Genomic DNA, 20,419 nt, shown 5'->3' with positions numbered 1-20,419 from the left:
GGCGGAGGAGACTTTGTCCAACACAAGTTAGAATCATAACTCAATGTTAGGTCATAGAGAAAAATAGCGTATGTTCTCCTGCTACCTTGGCCCGGTCTTTGCTGTATCGCTTAGGTGGATCATATTCGTAGTTCTCACACATAAAGAACCTCATGCCGTAGTCATCTCCTAAAACCTCAGATTGCATGAACTTGCATAACGAACCGCAGAAGCACATTGGCACATCAATTCCTTCGGGTACGGTGGCTTTACACTTGCTCCACGGAATGTAGGTTGATTCTGACGAAGACATTGACGCTATTGTGTGGTGCGCCAAATAAAAAAACAATGATTTAAGCAATGCACATATCGTATACCAAATCGATGCGTGAAAATATATGTACTGTCATAATTCTATTGTTTTATACTGCAATATCAATAAGGTACTGTCATAATTCTATTCTAATGTATAATTATTTTATTTGAAAAAGTCTGTAATAGTACTCAAATTGTAATACTAAACCAGTGTTCTAAAGCACCAAATCTAATTCAGCTAATCCACTAATTAAATTAAATTGTTATACAATATCAACGAATTTATACGGAAGTTACCGGTAGATCACAAGTGCGGAATTCGGCAGAGCTTCGCCGCTTCCCTTCTCCTTACCCCTCTCTTTTTTCTGGATTTTTGGTGGATTTTTTGAGGTCAAATGAGGAGGAGGGGATGAGGGGGGAGGCCTTATATGGGGAGGGCTGACCTGGTCGCCCTGGGGGGGGGGGACAGGCCCCCCAGTCGCCCGCGGGAGGGGCGACCGGCCCCCTGGCGCCTGTAGGCTAGGCCCACGGGTCGGTCGCCCCTGGTCGGTCGCCCCTGTGGTGGGCGACAGGGGCCTGTCGCCCGTTGGGGGGCGACAGGCCTCCTCTTTTTTTTCTCCAGGGACTTTGTTGCAAATTTGAAGAAGAAAAAAAATATATTTGAGCCCTGTCGCCCCCCCATAGGGCGACCGGGGTATATTTTTGAAATTTTTCAAAACGGATATATATTTTTGAAATTTTAATTTTTTTTAAATATAAAAAAGAAAAAACCGCTGCAAGCTAGCTGCCTAGCAGCAGCACAGTAGCAGGCACGCAAGTGGCTCACGGCCCATGCACAAGGAGCAAGCAGCACTATAAGAATCTCTTACTAGGTCTAGGGATAGCAATGGGTCGGGTATAGTGCAGGTAAGACATTTACCCGCCCGACAGCATACCCGAACATGGCAGCTAGACCCGTACCCGCGAAATGCTTCGGGCGAAAAATTCTACCCATGCCCGTACCCGCCGGGTATTGGGTACCCATTGGGCGATAGAAGAAACATGTCAGGCAGCGGCAGAACCGAGCGGGGCTCAGGGCGGCGGCGCGGCGAGCTGTTGGGGTCACGGGCTCGTGGCCTCGCCCTCGCGCAGGCGCTCCCAGGCGGCGGGCGTGCGGCCGCGCAGGCGCTCCCAGGAAGCGAGCGCGCGGCCGACGTCGGGGTCGGAGCCTCGAGGCCGGGGGCGTCGCCGCGTCGGTGACTTGCGTCGCACGGGCAGGACGCAGGGCCAGAGCCGGCCGGCCTTGCTGTGGTCGCAGCTCGCAAGCTCTGGCGGCGGGAGATGGGATTGGGGTCTGGGTTTGGGACTCTGGTGGCCTGGCGGGGAGGCGACGGGGGGAGCCAGGAGCAGGGAGTTGACCGTGTGGATAAGGGCATGCAGACAGGGTGGTGGATGATTTTACAGGCTTGCTAATGGGGACGTACCCGCCCCTTCACTGCCCCTACCCACAGCAGTTCAATTAATTTTTGCCAACCCGTCCCCACCCAAATGTTTAATTAATCAACCCACCCCAACCCGCCCCACCCCTGGGTTATGCATGGATATTCTTTGCCGATGCAGGAGCTGTCGATGTCAGCAGTAGCAAGCATATAGGAGCAACATTATGAAAGCACTCTACCAGTACTCCTACCTTGTTTTTCTGACTTCTACTACATGGAATGGAATAAAAAGGGTACACTCTTTCTGTTCTCTGGGGCAAGAATCTCACCTTTTCCTGTTCTCTGGTGCTCAAGCCTGAAGCTGAAAGCAACAGCATGACAATTGTACTCTGAATCTGAAAGGAGTCCGGTGACTTTGCCACTTACACATACTAGCTAGAAGTAACATGCTATGATTCTAAGGTCATTGTCCTACTAGGCTACTACCAACTTGGCCTTAGCTGCATGGCCATGCTGCCAGGAACATCCTAAAGAAACGTCGGCGATCACCGAAGGGGCAGCCTGCCGATCGATGTACAAAAACCAAGTAGACACACTAAAAAACCAAGGGTTCACCACAAGACAGAAGACACCACCACCTAGTTCTGATCGCTATTGAGGAAGGCTTGAACCCTGCAATATCACAGATGGCACAAATATTATTATACAAAATTTCATCAGTGATAGCAACTGCAACAAATGGATAAAGCTTGCAAATGTGAGTTCTAAGGCTGTTTGTACCTAATTTTCTGTTTGCAATCAACTTTGTTCCATAGTACTTGCAAATTGCTTTTAGTGCACCATCTATCCTGACCAATTCCGGCTCATAATACTCCCAGATTGGTGCCTTTCTATTTGGTGTTTGTGACGAACTATTATCAGTGCTCTCACTTGTACCAGAGGCCTCTAACTGAAGAGAAGACATCTGTTTTGAAAAGGCATAAACTATACTTACCATGTGGTTATAAAAACAGAGTGCTGCTCTTGCTACCATCTAGACAACATCTTGTGCAAATGGACAGTCAGCTCCCCTGATCTACTAGGAATAGCAAAATAATTCATCATTTTTAGCTGCCTGGTTAATTAAGTCCAATCTATGATACAGGAACACCAGTTAAATAGGTCTAATTGCTGTCCCTAGTCAACAGTACAATCACTAACAAGTTGATACAGGAACACCAGTTAAATAGGTCTAATTGCTGTCCCTAGTCAACAGTATAAACAGTAAAAGCCAAGAATGGGGTTGCAGCAATCTTGTTGTCTGGCCGAATCGTTGTGCCAGCTATACCCGGTCGCTCAAGTTCTATCTCTTTCCTAAGAGTAAATGCACCCTATAATCGGAAGGGAAAAAAACCATGTCAACATAGTGAGGCAACAAGACCTGAATTCAAAAGTTGTGGTTCACTGTGCAAATGCATGCACACAGATTTTCTTCAAATAAACACTAGATTTCGAAGTCAAGATCATGGTTTTTATGGCATCGCCTAGGCGACGCCTAGTCGTCCAGGCGTTTTTTGAATTGGGGCGTCTCCCTCGCCACGCCTTTGGTGCGTATGGCGTCGCCTCGCCCGCCAAGGCGTCGCCAAGGCGTCGGGGGGACGCCACACGAGCGGAAGGCGGACACGTGCGCGGGAAAAAAATGCGCCATCCCCTTGCGCGCGCAGGGGAAAAGGCAGGAAATCGCCCGCCTATACTCCCGCGTGCGGGCCGCCGCATCGTTGCAATGCAGGAAAGGAGAGAGAGAGGAGGAAAGAGAGAAGAGGGGGGATGGGGAGAGAACAAGGCAGCGACCTGGAATCCGACGGCGCGCGCCTGCTCCGCCCGTCCGCCGATTCAGCAGCTCCACGAGTCCACGGCCTCTGCTCCGCCCATCTGCCGGCTGGACCACGGGCTACAGACTCTGCTCCGCCCATCCGCCAGCAGGACCACGGCCTGCGGCCTCTGCTCCACCCGTCCGCCGGCCGTCCGCCCATCTGCGATTGAAGCCCGAGCCGACCTGTGCTCAGCCCGTCGTCCTGTCCGCTGATTGACGCCTGCAGATCGGCAGCCGCGTCCCGCGTCTCCAGCCTCTGCTGCCGATTGAAGCCTCCGCCTGCAGATCGACGCCTCCAACCTCTGGAGCTCTGCCCCCATCGATTTGTGGCTGATTCCTTCCTCTGCTCCGCCTCTCTGCCAGAACCCAGAGGTATGTCTCTCCCTTCCGGCCCTCCCCCCTCTGTTCTCCCTTCACGCCCTTTGGTGCTTGGACTAGGATATACTCTGGTAGTGCTCCTGTGTGCCTATATGCTACTTGTTGCTGGCTGCAACGTGCTCTGCTCTATGCTCTGTTCTGCTTACTATCTAGATTAAGGTATGTGTATGGCGTCGCCTCGCCGCACGCCATACTCGCCTAGGCGTCTGGAAGGGGGTGAGTCGCCTCGCCTCGCCTTATCGCCGTAAAAACCATGGTCAAGATGACATTTATATTTTATAACAGAAGTGAGAAGCAGATTAAATGGAGTTGCTGCAGGCATGCCGAATGCGAGGCAGGACTCAGAAGCATGGCCTGCCCGGGATCTGGCTGGCCTGTGGTCAATAAGACCAAGCCTTAGTGGCTTAGTCAAGACTGCAGATGGTCCAATCTGTCCCTGTCAGCTAATGGCAAACCGTCCATTATACATCCATCCCTCCCTCAATTCTTCCCTCTCCTGGGATCACTAGATGCTAAGTCATTAACGCCAAAAGCGAGCAGGCAAGAGCAGCTCATTTTGCAGATCCGATCTCACCATAAACACGAATCCGACCAGACATGCAGAATATGGAGAGGAGCTCATTTAGAACAAAGCTAATTACTGACCTCGATAGCTAAGAATAAAACTAAAACACATGCCGTCAATAACTGAATTTAATCACAACAAAACATATGGAGAGGAGATAGAATCATAGAACAGGAGTAGTAACACATGCTGTCAATTGCTTTAAGTACGAAACATTATGAAACAAGAATACTGAATTACTGAAACAGCAGATCTCACGTCGTCGTGGTGCAAGAGTTGGCTAACAAACAGCTTCAAGAGGAAGGCTACAGGTGCAACAGTTCACTAACTTCAACTGCCTATGTCTGCAGGAGTAAATTTGCAACAATTACTGAACTAAAGGATTTCTCAAATTACTGGAATAAGCAAGCAGGAGTAAATAAGCAAGCAAGCTAGTTAACGGAGGCAAAGCGGATCATCCACCATGGGTTTGGGGCAATCCCTCCGATCCACGGGGGTCGGAGGAGGAAGGATTGGAATGAGTAGTAAAGGTTACCTGGACCGGACTGGATGGAGTAGCATCGGCCGGAGACGGCAGCGGTGGATCTGATCTGAGAAATCCGATGCGATCCTCGAAGGAAGGGAATGGGGTCTTGTGCTCAAGCTGCTTGCTAGTGAGCAGAGGCGAGAAGGTTCGGGGCGGGAAGCTCTACAGCAGCAGCCAGCACCTGGGCCGCGGCCGTCGGCCTCCGCCCCCTGCTGCCCAGAGGATCTGCGTGCGCGGCTCCGCGCCGACGGCCTCCGCGCTCCACCCATTGACCTGCCCCTCCGCCGACGGCCTCCTTACTCCGCCCGCGGATCTGCGCCGACGGCCTCCGGCCTCCACGCCCGCAGACCGGCCCGTCTCGCAGTCGCCGCTCGCGGGAGACCGGACAGCCGCGTTGGCAGCCTGGAAGAAGGCGAAGCCGGTGGCCACAGATCCAGCGCGTGCCTACAGCACCTCCCCACAGATCTTGCAAGAAGAGGAAGGGAGCGAATGAGCCGTCGAGAAGGAGGAAGGGGTGATGCGCAGGAGATGAAGATGCAAGGTGGAAGAAGAGTACCTCCATCTGTGAAGGTTGGAGGAGGGAGGTGCGGCGGCAATGGTGGCCGGCAGCGGCAACGGCGATGGCGGCGGTGTCGCCTTCTTAGCTTCTAGCGGGAGCAGGCGATCTGATCCGTTTCTACCCCTCATCCCGCCCCAACTCACGGATGCAGCCCACCCGCCCCAACACGTTAGCCTTTAAACCCGTTACTACCCACATAAATGGATCCCCATTTGAAAACCCGCCCCAAAATCCCCATCTGACCCGCACCACTAGTGGGACTAATTTTACTGTGCTGGGCCGCATCAATGTAATTTGTTGGGCCTTCTATATATTTCGGGTACCCGATGGGTTACCCGCGGGTAAGAATTTTTACCCGTACTCTACCCACGAGTAAAATTTTGTACCCGCACCCATATCCACGGGTAAAATTTCATACCCATACCCTTACCCATCGGGTCGGGTGCCCGCGGGTACCCGCACCCGCGGGTAAAATTGCCATCCCTAACTAGCTCCTTTTGTTTTCTTCTCACATACAATTACTTCATGCTTTAATTTATTAGTATTTGTTGTTATTAATACTTGTAATTTGCATGCTTAGTCAAATCCTTACTTTTGCTAATCTTTGCTAGCTTTTGCATGTTTATTTGACTTGTGTTAATTAGCTCTAATTGTTAGTCTTTTGCATGCTTAGCTAAGAGGGTTTTTTTCGTAGTGTTTAATTCTAATCTTTTCAGGGAGACTTCGGCATTTTGTTAAGCTTTGCTTCTGCTTATTTTGAGTTTTGCTAATCCTTGTTAAAATCATCACATGCTTGGTCAAGAGAAGTTTTAGTGTTATCTTTGCTCGAGTGAATCATTTTACTTTGGCTTCCGCTTTGTGTCGAGCTTTCAGCGTAGCTCTTCTCTTGCTTCCGTTTTGCGTCAATCTTTTCCTAACTGTTCCTAGGGTGAGCTCATCACGAGTTGGCTTGTGTTACCTTGACAGTTAGAAGAGATGTGTGTCAGATTGATTTTGGAATATAGACCTTGTTCTCTTGGAAAAATTTTAAAGCTCTCATTCACGCCCCTCTGGTCATCCGCCACAGAGGCCGATATACATATGTGGTAGTAACAAAATCATGTAAAATTGTTTTATTCTATTATTTAAAAGAAACCAAAACCATGTAATACCCAGCATATGAGAAACACAACAGCACCATATGAAACACACATTAAGCGCCATAGAACATTCCAATTATATTCTTCTATTACTCCCTGTTTCACCTGTCAATCTATGTTAGAATTTCAGGAGCTGCTTTAGCGCTGCTAAGTGCCCTTCCTTTTCTTTCTGCATCCAGTTCATAAGCAAACTTTGCAGCCGGACTGGCACATGTGCCCCCCATAAGTCCAGCAAGTGTGAGACCATACGTGTCTGACTCCGAAGCTCCTGATCCTGTCCTTGAGACACCTTAGTTTTTCTAGCTCCCCTAAAAGTTCTCCGTGTTCTCATATTTGTTCTACGCGTTCCCATTCTTGCCTTCTCAACCTGCATGAGTGCAGAGCCATGTTTAGACTTCCAAATCATTTGGTACATTGCCGCTTCAGGATTTTGGCAGAAGTAATCCATTGCCTTTGGAAGTATGATCTCCTCTACTTGTTCCAAAGTAATGTCTGTATGCAAGCAATTTTGCTTCCCGCCAACTAGAGCCACCATTGAAGAAGTTTTATTCACATGCAGCATGTCTTCTGAAGATCCATGGGGCATAAAGACAATTCCAGCTTTCAAAAATGGTGAATCTTGCAGAAGAATACTGTTTGCAGACAGCGAGGTATTCTGTTTGCTGTACTTGGACTGTGAAACTTGGCACTGCAGATTCACAACAATTACTGGCTCTAGAGAAACATCTGATAATCTTGCCATGTCTTGGCTGCTAATATGTTGAAGCTCATGCCAATCATGCTTCTTGCAACATAGTGGGTCTGAGCGAAACCATTGAGTGCTAAACCTATGAAGATTGTCCCAGTGTTTTCTATGCCATGAATCAACATATGGTACCCATAAGAAGTCCTGTGTGGGTAGATGAGTAAGTTCTTTCCTAATAATTTCAACTGTAGACTTGAAATGAAGAGGAAACAACTGCAAGCACCTAATTGCCATCCCAACTATATCGGAACTCTCTGAAAGCTGTAGCATTATACCCAAGAAGAAGTTGCCCTCTGGTGCATTACTATCTTTGTGTATAAATATCAGGCTAACCTCTATTCCATGCTCTGCAGTCCTGAACGGCACCAACCATAATAGAAAAGATGGATACTCCTTTCCGTGGGCAATTTTATGATGTAGTTCCTTGCCTGCAAAAAGGTGCTTGACAAGGGAGTGGAAGGTCACCTGACGATGTGGTGTTCCGCCAAGCTCTATGAATCTCAGAAACTCAGAAGCACCATCTGCAAACCACTCAAATCTTTGAACAATGGATCTGCTCAACATTCCGTTGTCGTGGTTAAATATAGAGAGAGCAAACGACTTGGTAGCATGCACAATCCGGTTAGGAATGGAGGAATTCCTCACCTCCTGTTCCATCTGTTCCTTTTCCAGGACTCTATGCTTGTATTTGTGCAGTGTGTCATCACACTCTTGAGCAGCACGCTTCAGCGTCCTGCGCCAACGCAACAAGGATCTATCAGTAATCTGCCACTTTTCTGATGTCTCAAGAGCAGCCTCGAGCCTGATGTGAGCCATCTCTAGCCTCTCCAAGTTTATGTTGGCATTTGATTCCTCTTTTTCCTCATAATTTTGAACAAGACCTGATAGGATTTGGCTAACTGTCTCCTGGGCAACTGCAGACCTGAGTACCCGTGCCATTAGAGTTCAAGAAGTATTCCTTCCCTGTTCGGAAAATATAATATATAGAAATATATGAGAGATGAGATATATGAACTCTAGAGAACAAGCAAGTTTTAGCTTGGCAGCTGCAAGAACCTACCTTCAATTGAATGTTATGAAGGAGGTAGACACCTATCCAGTGTCTAGAGAGTAAACCTACTTACAGCAAGGGAAGATGAGAACTTATAGAGAAGAAAGTGGTGGCCACGTTAGACGAGTTCAATAGAAAATAAAGAGGGTGAGGAGCACTTTGGCATTTTTTTAGATTAAGGGAAAATTCCGGCCTTGAACATTCAAATGTGAATGTTTATGACCGTAAAAAAACAAATCTGACCACAAAGATAGAAGTTTACATGAGTACTCAGACTCCAAACCTCCAACCGAGGAGCACAAAAGATAAGAAAGTAAGAAACAAGAAAGAAAGCGAAAGACTAAGCTTCGAGCTTCTTCTACATCCTTCCTTTAACCTTGCTTAGTCGTCGTATCATAATATAAATCTCACATCAACCACTGCTACAAAAAGTAGCATTAGTACCGTGCAGCCGGTACCGGCTGGCCGGTACTAAATGGACTCTATTTAGTACCGGTTGCAATGCCCAGTACTAAATGCACTACCACTAAGAAAAATGTGTCCAAATAAATGCATGTGCGCCGTGGTTCGAACTCGTGACCTATGGCTTTGCGCGTAGCCTTCTCTACCATCCCACTCACACAGCACATGTGAGTATATAGGAGATGCTATCGTTTTGATTAACTCCAACGGACCATTTAGTACCGGGTCATGACCATTTAGTATTGTTTTTTGACACCACTCGGTACTAGATGATGGCATTTAGTACTAGGTGGTGTTATTGTCCGGTACTAAATGGGTGGGGGGCCCGGAAGCCATTTAGTACCTGGTTATAACATCAAATGGTACTAAATGGTGACATTTAGTACCGGACAGTGTTATAACACGGTACTAAATGGGTCCTGGGGGTACTGTGTTGTAGAACCGGTACTAAATTGACATTAGTACCGGTTTTAAAGCAATCGGTACTAATCGGAGGTGGACGAATGCCTCTTTTTCTGGTAGTGAACTGTCTTCTTAGAAACCCTTGATGTAAGGATTGTCGATGGTCATGTGCCTTCCTGTCGCCCATGGTGTTGCTATCAATGACTCCAAGACGACGCCTCAAGAGGAGAGTAACATTAAAATACCGTCACCATCCGAACCACTTAATTGGTTCTTTAATTTTTCACTTAGATCTGTCCCTTCAGATTGACGTCCTCACGTTAATGCCTTCGAGAAGGAAAATGATACCCACGGGCACCATCATCACCTGCACAAGCAAGGTTTTCGTCCGAGAAGCTACACGCCAACAAGCAAATCATGGCGAGCGCCAAGCAAGAACCTGACGGGAGGCGTCAACCAGAGGAAGCCCCCACGGTAATTGTGTACATTGGCATATACATGGGATTTTTTTTACGAAATGACTTGACTTGACTTCGTCAGACAAATGTGTATTGTTGACTTCGGAGCAATATGAGAATCTGCACTACAGGATTGTTGTCATCATGATGTGAGAGTGGTTGGATTGCTTCTTTTTTTTTCGCGAACGTGACTGAGCACGTGTTTCATTAAGAGGAAAGCAGAACAACCATTACAAACCTTAATAGACAGAGGCTATTAAGACGGAAACAAAGCACCACCACGCAAGTGGCACACGACCCGTACACAAAATGAACAGCAAGAAAAACTGGAGGAACACAGGCGAACCCACAAACCTAGGTACGACCACCACCAAACCTACAAAAAAATACTACAAGCCATAGGAAGCAAAGGTCGCCAACACGACAAGAGGTGGTAGAGCATCCACCCGACCCACCAGACGGCAAAGCATCCGCCTGAATAGAAGCACAAAGCCGGCGGCAAAGCATCCGCCACGGCCAAACGGCGGCAAAGTATCCGCCAACGAATAGAATGGCGGCAAAGCATCTGCCAGACGATGACCTTTGCAGTCCGGACAATGCAGCTGAAACGAGCGAAGGCAGGCAGGCAACCACCACCACCGGCAGAGCTTCCGAAATGATGCCTCCAGCAAGGGAGCGACGCAAAGCGCCGTCAACGTTCGACCAAGAGGTCAAGGTTTTCACCCGGAAAGCACATCGGGGCGGAGGGAATAGGGGTGAAAAATGACGCCTTCAACAAAGTAAATGGCGCCCGAGGGCGTCACCGTCATTGGTCTGCAAGCAGACCTAGGCTTTCGCCTCCACCTGAACCCTCCCCGAAGCCGAAGGCTGAGGAACGACAAAGCGCAGAAGAGCCCGCCGGAGGGCCGGCCGCAGACCCCAAGGCACGGACATCTAGAACGGCAACCAGCCCAGGGCGAGCGACAGTGACGACGACGCGGCCACCGGAGGTGCAACACCCGCCCTGGGCCGAACGGCGGCGGCGGCCACGAGGCCACAGGCTGCCCCAAAGCAGGGCCGAGCCCGGGGGTCGGTGACGGCGCCCCCCGCCACACTGGAGCCTAGGCTCCAGCGGCAAGGGCAGCCCGCCAGCGGGCCAGGCAGGCGCGAGCGGCGGCGCCCCGTGCCGGCAGCCAGCCACGCGAGGGCCGGCCGGAGGTGGGAGGCCGCCCGGGCGGGCAGCGGCGGAGGCGCCCCCGCCCCACCGGAGCCAGGCCCAAGCGGTGAGGACGGCGCGCCCGCTTCTAAGGTCTGGTGAACAAGGAATTGGTCTAGTGGATGAACGAACTGCCAGTCCGCCACATGTCACTAGGCACTAGCAGCAAATATTCGAATATTTTTAGTTTCCAGCAATAATTTCCATGCCGTGCTTAAGATGCCAGTTCACTTAAGTAAGATAACTTAAGGATGACGCTGGCGCCCAAGATTAGAGAGGAAAAAGAAGACTAGTCATTCATGGCAGAGTGAGGCGTGGGGAGGAATTGGTCTATGCAAAGAAAAGTGAACTAATTATGAAGGACTACCCGCACGACCAAAATAAGACTTATATCTAATAATTATAATTATGTATCATGACTTCTTTCATCTATTAAATATTGTAATATACTTTAAAATACATATTTATCATTATCAAGTTGCAACAGATTTCGGGCCTTGCTACGCCTCTCCTCTTTGTTATCACTTGAACCTAAAAGCTTACCATTAGATATATGTTTAGGGGTTTACTTTGATCTATTTTCATAATGGTAGAGGTAGGTAATTTATTAGGAAAGATAATGAATCCAATAACTGTTATAATTAGAGTTGTCGAAAGATGATTGAATGTTTCTGATTTTTGTGAGAGTTTCTAAGATTTCTCTATTTTTTAAAGTGTCTACCTAGAATTCTAGGTGGTATCACGTGGAGGCTCAAAAGGAGCCTCAATAGTAAGATTATTTTTAACTTCAGTTGCCTCAAAATTTTCTGTCTTAACAGCAATAGCAGACTCTGCATTTCACTGTGTTTCGCATATGTATATAAATGTGTTTGGATTACTGACAAGGACCGGTGGAAAAGACAAATGGAACTAAGCTCAAAGTCTGGACAGTGGACACCTACCATCTACGCATCAATGTACAAGGAAGGAACAAACAAGGTCTTCGTCCTTGAGAAGCTGTATCAGATGAAGAAAAAATACGTTATTGAATTTGCAGCTTGTGAGTTGTGACCTCTCAACTACCGCAAGATGAAGTAAATTTAAATTGTTTGCATATCTGCAGTTTTTCAGAAGTGACCTCTCAACTACCGCAAGATGAAAGTGTGCATATTTCTTTAAAAAGTTGTACCTTGATAGCATATGGGCTTGTGGTGGTGGCCGGTTAGCTGAGATTTTTTTTTTAATTTTGCTGCTTTTGAGTTTTCTTTCAGTTTTTTTTCATTTTTTGAAAAATGATTTGTTGGGGTCCCTCCAATTCGACTTGCATGGATGGATGAGCCCATGACCCGTCCCTACAAATACTATAAATTGATTTGTAGCTGTGAGAACTAGAGACGAGTATCGCACCCACTTCCAAAAATATGTTTTTACCCATCTCTAAGGTCTTGTTTAGATCCTGTAAAAATTTGGATGAAATTTATTTTTATCAATTTTCAACTGAAGATGAGAAAGACTAGACATGATATAATTAAAAAACTAATTACACGGATAGACCGGGAATCGTGAGATGAATCTATTAAGTCTAATTAATTCATCATTAGAGTATGTGTTATTGTCGCAGTTTATTGTCTAATCACGATCTAATTAGACTCATTAGATTCAACTCACAATTTACGAGCAAATTGTGCAATTAGTTTTTTTATTTTATCTATATTTAATTCTCCATGCAGTGCCACAATATTCGATGGGACACCTTTGGAAGTTTGAACTTTGGATCTAAACGAAGACCTGGTTTAGTTGCTAGTCAAAAACTTTACACATCAATCCCATCAATATTTGGACACATGCATGGCGTATTAAATGTAGACAAAAAAATCATTTTTCACAAATTGTCTGTAAATTGCGAGACGAATCTAATGAGCCTAATTAGTTCGTGATTAGACAATAAGTTGCTACAGTAAATATGTGCTAATAATAGATTAATTATTTTTAATAAATTCGTATCGTAGTTTACAGATTAGTTCTGTAATTAGTTTTGTGATTAGTCTATGTTTAATACCTTTCAAAAAAATTTCTAGGAGCAACTAAACAAAGGCCGAATTCTAAAAATTATTTTTTATAGTGATGCCACGCTTGTCCGGTCCAAGGTTTACAAATTACAATGGAGAACTTGGGTGTTGTTCAGTCATTCTCAGTTTGCTCCGGCCACCGAAACAAAAGCTTTTGCAACGTTCCCGATGCATGTCCTGCTCCAGCTTGCCATGGCGGCAGCATCCAACCGAACAACGCTCAGGAGGGTCTGCAGAGGGAAGATCGATCAAAGCGTACAAATTTGCCCGGAAGCAATCGTGATTTTCAGGCCGGATTGAACCAACACCGGCTCGTGGCACGTAACGCTCGGGAGCTCGCCGCCGGCGAGGCAGCGCCAGACGACTCGACGCGGGGGCGCGGGGGGCGGGGAGCCGGTTTGCTTCGCTGGAGTACGAATCGGGTGCATCCTGATCGTCATCCTGATCGTCGGTTGAGGATCGAACAGCTCTCGGCTGGTCCAGTGGTGGACGGTATATGAAATACTATCCTCTCCCGGACGGTAATTGGTGTACCGTCCGCCTCTGGTCGCCGTGTCCGGAGAGAATGGTCTGGAGAAAACGTTGGGAGCGCCGGCGAGGCACCCGCCGCCGCCTGCATTGGCACCAATTGTTGCCGCTTCTGCCTTCCCAGTTCCGCGTCCAAGTCCGACTGGCGCCGTGACGTTGGACGAGCGGGAGGTGGTGCCGCGGTGGCAGCCTGCTGGTGTCAGATTTTCAGATTTCTTGGAAGGAGGGGTGTGTGACTAGTGTGGTGGGCAGCCGCCGCCGGGCGTGTCCGTACTGACTTGCAGTGATGAGGTGCGAGACGATGCATAGTGCGGCAGCAAAGGGCAACATCCCGGAGCTTCAGGTTGACGAGAATGCGGCAGCGTCCACGACCTCACCGGACGTGGCACCGTGGTGGATGCAGGTGTCGGCCGGGGGGCACAGTGACGGTGAGGGGGGCATCGGAACCTCAGGTTGCTCTGCCTCCTCTTCTTCCGGGTGAAGTGACTGAGCTATTGCAAATTCATGTGTAAGCCAATGCACAGGCTACAGGGTATCGAATCTCATACACTATTTGGTCGATTGTTGTTCTTCCCTTCCGTCATCAGATGGGTAGTTCTGTGCCTCGTGCATTGGTAAAAGCTGAAAACAAAAGTAACATCATGTTGAATTTCAGTTGCCACACGCCTTGGACTGTGAGGTTGCGTAAGGTGAAAAATAATCAGACACAGCAACTCAATTAATGAAAGTCTGAATGCCTGGTTAACCCCAAACTATCGTGGCTCGCCATCTCTCATCTTCTTCGCACGAGTCAAATTGATGTCTGAGTCTGACGGCCTTTTCAAAGGTTTCTAATGGAGTTTTTGTTTTTTACATAATAGTCGTTTCAAAACGCGGTGGTAAGGCCGCCCGCCGGCTAGCCAAGAGCACGCTGGCGAGGCCACGACCCCTCTGTTCAGCTAATTGGCACGTGCGCGTATCGTTGGCCAAATGGGCGGCCTAGTCCGGGCACTATTCGGCCGAACCTGTTTAGGGCTTGGTTAGTAACAGTGTCGTGCCATGCTGGCTCACGGGCTGACCATGTGGCCCAAGCACAGCCCGATAGTGTGTTAGGCATGCCGTGCTGACTGTTGGCCTGAAATGGCTTTGTTAAGCCTGCCGTGCTCATGCTGGCCCATTAGCCCACACTATCAAATACCCTCTTTTCAGCTTCAAATTTTACAAATATTTCAAATATCACAAAATATTGTTGTCGTCGGCCTTCAGTCCCTCAACAGAGCTGCAGCAGCTCGATGGAGGCTCCATCGGCTAGAAACCTACGGGAGGAAGAGGACAAAGGGTCAGACAAGAAATAAGACAATGAAGAGAGACATATATCTAGGGTTTTGGCGTACCTACACCGTCGGAGCACCGCAGTCCGGCCAACAGAGAGGAAGAGGGCAACAACAAGCTAGGGTTGTGGCATAGATCCGTCGACGAGAGACAGGGGGAGGTGATAAGGTGGTGGTGTGCTCGGTGTAGATCCGCAGATCAGAAAGCAATGGAGAGGAAGGAGAGTAGGAGACGGCCCACCGGCTCGCGCGTGGCACAACGACGTCTGGTTGCGTAGATCCGGAGAGTGGAGTGTTGGATGTGCGAGAACATAGGCCCGCAATGTAGATCCGGTGATCGGAGCGGGAGGAGATGGTGTGGGAGGCGCAGCGCTGGCCGGAGGTGTAGATACGCCGACCGGAGATGGGACAAAGGGCGGCCGGGAGAGGAATGGGAGTTGGGGGGCTAGGGTTTGGAGGAGCGGGGTGGGGGCGGAGGCGACCGCCAAGGAGATTGGAATGGGTGGGGGGTCGAAGATTAGGGTTTGTGGGGGCAGCTGGGGGAGGGGGGTTATATACAGGGGTAGTCGGGCCAGGTCGTCATAGGCTGATTTGGGCCAAGCGGGCTCATATCGTACCATAGTGCCACTTTGGGCAGGATCTAAATGGGTTGTGCCTGCCGGCCCGGCATGCCGAGAAGCAAGCCTAAGCATGGCCTGAGGCCCGCGCCACAATTAGGCCAGCCATGCCATACCTAGGTCGGACAAAAAAATTGTGCCCCGGGCTAGCCCGGGGCCGCATGCTAAACGGCCAACTATACATGCGCGCCAGGAGCGCTATTAGTGCTCCATCTCCAACAGCAGGTGTCTTTCCTTTTATTGGAAATTTTTTTCCCCAACTTGTTTTTTGGAAAATTATAACATGTAGACAAGACTTTTACGCATAACTTTTTTTACCCACAACTTTTAAAAGATAATTTTTTATCATAACTTGTACGACACACATTACTTTAATGCATAGTCTCTCCTAACAACTCTATGAAGAATGATTTTTTAGCATAACTTTTACAATATGTGCAATTATAATGCATAGTTTTCTCAAATAATTTCTGGAGGATAATTTTTTAGCACAACTTCTAAAAAATTGTTATCTTTATTAGGAATATTTCTTGCATATTTTTTTACGCACAAGTTCATCATACAAAGTACAATCATCGGTATATTTTTTAGTATGATATTTGGAAGGAGGGTGTGTCCATGTGTGGCTATGATGTGGTGGGCCACCTCCGCCAGGCCTGTTTACTGACGTGCTCTGCTGAGGTGCAAGCAGGGTAGGGCCTAGGCCCTAGTATTGATATTGACACACACACCCTTGGAGAATTTTTAAAGCTCTCATTCACGCCCCTCTGGTCATCCGCCACAGAGGCCGATATACATATATGGTAGTAACAAAATCATGTAAAATTGTTTTATTCTATTATTTAAAAGAAAGCAAAACCATGTAATACCCGGCATATGAGAAACACAACAGCACCATATGAAACACACATTAAGCGCCATAGAACATTCCAATTATATTCTTCTATTACTCCCTGTTTCACCTGTCAATCTAAGTTAGAATTTCAGGAGCTGCTTTGGCGCTGCTAAGTGCCCTTCCTTTTCTTTCTGCATCCAGTTCATAAGCAAACTTTGCAGCCGGACTGGCACATGTGCCCCCCATAAGTCCAGCAAGTGTGAGACCATACGTGTCTGACTCCGAAGCTCCTGATCCTGTCCTTGAGACACCTTAGTTTTTCTAGCTCCCCTAAAAGTTCTCCGTGTTCTCATGTTTGTTCTACGCGTTCCCATTCTTGCCTTCTCAACCTGCATGAGTGCAGAGCCATGTTTAGACTTCCAAATCATTTGGTACATTGCCGCTTCAGGATTTTGGCAGAAGTAATCCATTGCCTTTGGAAGTATGATCTCCTCTACTTGTTCCAAAGTAATGTCTGTATGCAAGCAATTTTGCTTCCCGCCAACTAGAGCCACCATTGAAGAAGTTTTATTCACATGCAGCATGTCTTCTGAAGATCCATGGGGCATAAAGACAATTCCAGCTTTCAAAAATGGTGAATCTTGCAGAAGAATACTGTTTGCAGACAGCGAGGTATTCTGTTTGCTGTACTTGGACTGTGAAACTTGGCACTGCAGATTCACAACAATTACTGGCTCTAGAGAAACATCTGATAATCTTGCCATGTCTTGGCTGCTAATATGTTGAAGCTCATGCCAATCATGCTTCTTGCAACATAGTGGGTCTGAGCGAAACCATTGAGTGCTAAACCTATGAAGATTGTCCCAGTGTTTTCTATGCCATGAATCAACATATGGTACCCATAAGAAGTCCTGTGTGGGTAGATGAGTAAGTTCTTTCCTAATAATTTCAACTGTAGACTTGAAATGAAGAGGAAACAACTGCAAGCACCTAATTGCCATCCCAACTATATCGGAACTCTCTGAAAGCTGTAGCATTATACCCAAGAAGAAGTTGCCCTCTGGTGCATTACTATCTTTGTGTATAAATATCAGGCTAACCTCTATTCCATGCTCTGCAGTCCTGAACGGCACCAACCATAATAGAAAAGATGGATACTCCTTTCCGTGGGCAATTTTATGATGTAGTTCCTTGCCTGCAAAAAGGTGCTTGACAAGGGAGTGGAAGGTCACCTGACGATGTGGTGTTCCGCCAAGCTCTATGAATCTCAGAAACTCAGAAGCACCATCTGCAAACCACTCAAATCTTTGAACAATGGATCTGCTCAACATTCCGTTGTCGTGGTTAAATATAGAGAGAGCAAACGACTTGGTAGCATGCACAATCCGGTTAGGAATGGAGGAATTCCTCACCTCCTGTTCCATCTGTTCCTTTTCCAGGACTCTATGCTTGTATTTGTGCAGTGTGTCATCACACTCTTGAGCAGCACGCTTCAGCGTCCTGCGCCAACGCAACAAGGATCTATTAGTAATCTGCCACTTTTCTGATGTCTCAAGAGCAGCCTCGAGCCTGATGTGAGCCATCTCTAGCCTCTCCAAGTTTATGTTGGCATTTGATTCCTCTTTTTCCTCATAATTTTGAACAAGACCTGATAGGATTTGGCTAACTGTCTCCTGGGCAACTGCAGACCTGAGTACCCGTGCCATTAGAGTTCAAGAAGTATTCCTTCCCTGTTCGGAAAATATAATATATAGAAATATATGAGAGATGAGATATATGAACTCTAGAGAACAAGCAAGTTTTAGCTTGGCAGCTGCAAGAACCTACCTTCAATTGAATGTTATGAAGGAGGTAGACACCTATCCAGTGTCTAGAGAGTAAACCTACTTACTGCAAGGGAAGATGAGAACTTATAGAGAAGAAAGTGGTGGCCACGTTAGACGAGTTCAATAGAAAATAAAGAGGGTGAGGAGCACTTTGGCATTTTTTTAGATTAAGGGAAAATTCCGGCCTTGAACATTCAAATGTGAATGTTTATGACCGTAAAGAAACAAATCTGACCACAAAGATAGAAGTTTACATGAGTACTTAGACTCCAAACCTCCAACCGAGGAGCACAAAAGATAAGAAAGTAAGAAACAAGAAAGAAAGCGAAAGACTAAGCTTCGAGCTTCTTCTACATCCTTCCTTTAACCTTGCTTAGTCGTCGTATCATAATATAAATCTCACATCAACCACTACTACAAAAAGTAGCATTAGTACCGTGCAGCCGGTACCGGCTGGCCGGTACTAAATGGACTCTATTTAGTACCGGTTGCAATGCCCAGTACTAAATGCACTACCACTAAGAAAAATGTGTCCAAATAAATGCATGTGCGCCGTGGTTCGAACTCGTGACCTATGGCTTTGCGCGTAGCCTTCTCTACCATCCCACTCACATAGCACATGTGAGTATATAGGAGATGCTATGGTTTTGATTAACTCCAACGGACCATTTAGTACCGGGCCATGACCATTTAGTATTGTTTTTTGACACCACCCGGTACTAGATGATGGCATTTAGTACTAGGTGGTGTTATTGTCTGGTACTAAATGGGTGGGGGGGCCCGGAAGCCATTTAGTACCTGGTTATAACATCAAATGGTACTAAATGGTGACATTTAGTACCGGACAGTGTTATAACACGGTACTAAATGGGTCCTGGGGGTACTGTGTTGTAGAACCGGTACTAAATTGACATTAGTACCGGTTTTAAAGCAATCGGTACTAATCGGAGGTGGACGAATGCCTCTTTTTCTGGTAGTGAACTGTCTTCTTAGAAACCCTTGATGTAAGGATTGTCGATGGTCATGTGCCTTCCTGTCGCCCATGGTGTTGCTATCAATGACTCCAAGACGACGCCTCAAGAGGAGAGTAACATTAAAATACCGCCACCATCCGAACCACTTAATTGGTTCTTTAATTTTTCACTTAGATCTGTCCCTTCAGATTGACGTCCTCACGTTAATGCCTTCGAGAAGGAAAATGATACCCACGGGCACCATCATCACCTGCACAAGCAAGGTTTTCGTCCGAGAAGCTACACGCCAACAAGCAAATCATGGCGAGCGCCAAGCAAGAACCTGACGGGAGGCGTCAACCAGAGGAAGCCCCCACGGTAATTGTGTACATTGGCATATACATGGGATTTTTTTTACGAAATGACTTGACTTGACTTCGTCAGACAAATGTGTATTGTTGACTTCGGAGCAATATGAGAATCTGCACTTCAGGATTGTTGTCATCATGATGTGAGAGTGGTTGGATTGCTTCTTTTTTTTCGCGAACGTGACTGAGCACGTGTTTCATTAAGAGGAAAGCAGAACAACCATTACAAACCTTAATAGACAGAGGCTATTAAGACGGAAACAAAGAACCATCACGCAAGTGGCACACGACCCGTACACAAAATGAACAGCAAGAAAAACTGGAGGAACACAGGCGAACCCACAAACCTAGGTACGACCACCACCAAACCTACAAAAAAATACTACAAGCCATAGGAAGCAAAGGTCGCCAACACGACAAGAGGTGGTAGAGCATCCACCCGACCCACCAGACGGCAAAGCATCCGCCTGAATAGAAGCACAAAGCCGGCGGCAAAGCATCCGCCACGGCCAAACGGCGGCAAAGTATCCGCCAACGAATAGAATGGCGGCAAAGCATCTGCCAGACGATGACCTTTGCAGTCCGGACAATGCAGCTGAAACGAGCGAAGGCAGGCAGGCAACCACCACCACCGGCAGAGCTTCCGAAATGATGCCTCCAGCAAGGGAGCGACGCAAAGCGCCGTCAACGTTCGACCAAGAGGTCAAGGTTTTCACCCGGAAAGCACATCGGGGCGGAGGGAATAGGGGTGAAAAATGACGCCTTCAACAAAGTAAATGGCGCCCGAGGGCGTCACCGTCATTGGTCTGCAAGCAGACCTAGGCTTTCGCCTCCACCTGAACCCTCCCCGAAGCCGAAGGCTGAGGAACGACAAAGCGCAGAAGAGCCCG

The 20,419-nt window shown here is 47.6% G+C and overlaps 2 protein-coding genes across 2 annotated transcripts; both read right to left on the bottom strand.

Moving 5' to 3' along the window:
• Positions 1 to 6,761: 6,761 nt before the first annotated feature.
• Positions 6,762 to 8,590, bottom strand: LOC120659270. The gene is made up of 2 exons (XM_039937351.1): positions 8,537 to 8,590; positions 6,762 to 8,439 (listed from the first exon to the last, which is right to left on the bottom strand). Exon 2 carries the CDS (start codon positions 8,413 to 8,415, stop codon positions 6,850 to 6,852), a length of 1,566 nt encoding a protein of 521 aa, XP_039793285.1. The 5' UTR covers positions 8,416 to 8,439; positions 8,537 to 8,590; the 3' UTR covers positions 6,762 to 6,849.
• Positions 8,591 to 16,365: 7,775 nt separating this feature from the next.
• Positions 16,366 to 18,541, bottom strand: LOC120659269. The gene is made up of 2 exons (XM_039937350.1): positions 18,210 to 18,541; positions 16,366 to 18,112 (listed from the first exon to the last, which is right to left on the bottom strand). The coding sequence occupies exon 2, from the start codon at positions 18,086 to 18,088 to the stop codon at positions 16,523 to 16,525; it is 1,566 nt and encodes a 521-aa protein (XP_039793284.1). The 5' UTR covers positions 18,089 to 18,112; positions 18,210 to 18,541; the 3' UTR covers positions 16,366 to 16,522.
• Positions 18,542 to 20,419: the final 1,878 nt, after the last annotated feature.

The sequence above is a fragment of the Panicum virgatum genome, chromosome 2N (assembly GCF_016808335.1).
Source record: "Panicum virgatum strain AP13 chromosome 2N, P.virgatum_v5, whole genome shotgun sequence".
NCBI classification, from domain to species: domain Eukaryota; kingdom Viridiplantae; phylum Streptophyta; class Magnoliopsida; order Poales; family Poaceae; genus Panicum; species Panicum virgatum.
Note: the sequence above shows the minus strand (reverse complement) of the source record. Positions and strands in the feature narration are given on the sequence as shown.

Bases quoted from the DNA above. Each gene is read 5' to 3' on its own strand.
- LOC120659270 (XM_039937351.1), bottom strand. From the start codon at position 8,415: ATGGCACGGGTACTCAGGTCTGCAGTTGCCCAGGAGACAGTTAGCCAA.
- LOC120659269 (XM_039937350.1), bottom strand. From the start codon at position 18,088: ATGGCACGGGTACTCAGGTCTGCAGTTGCCCAGGAGACAGTTAGCCAA.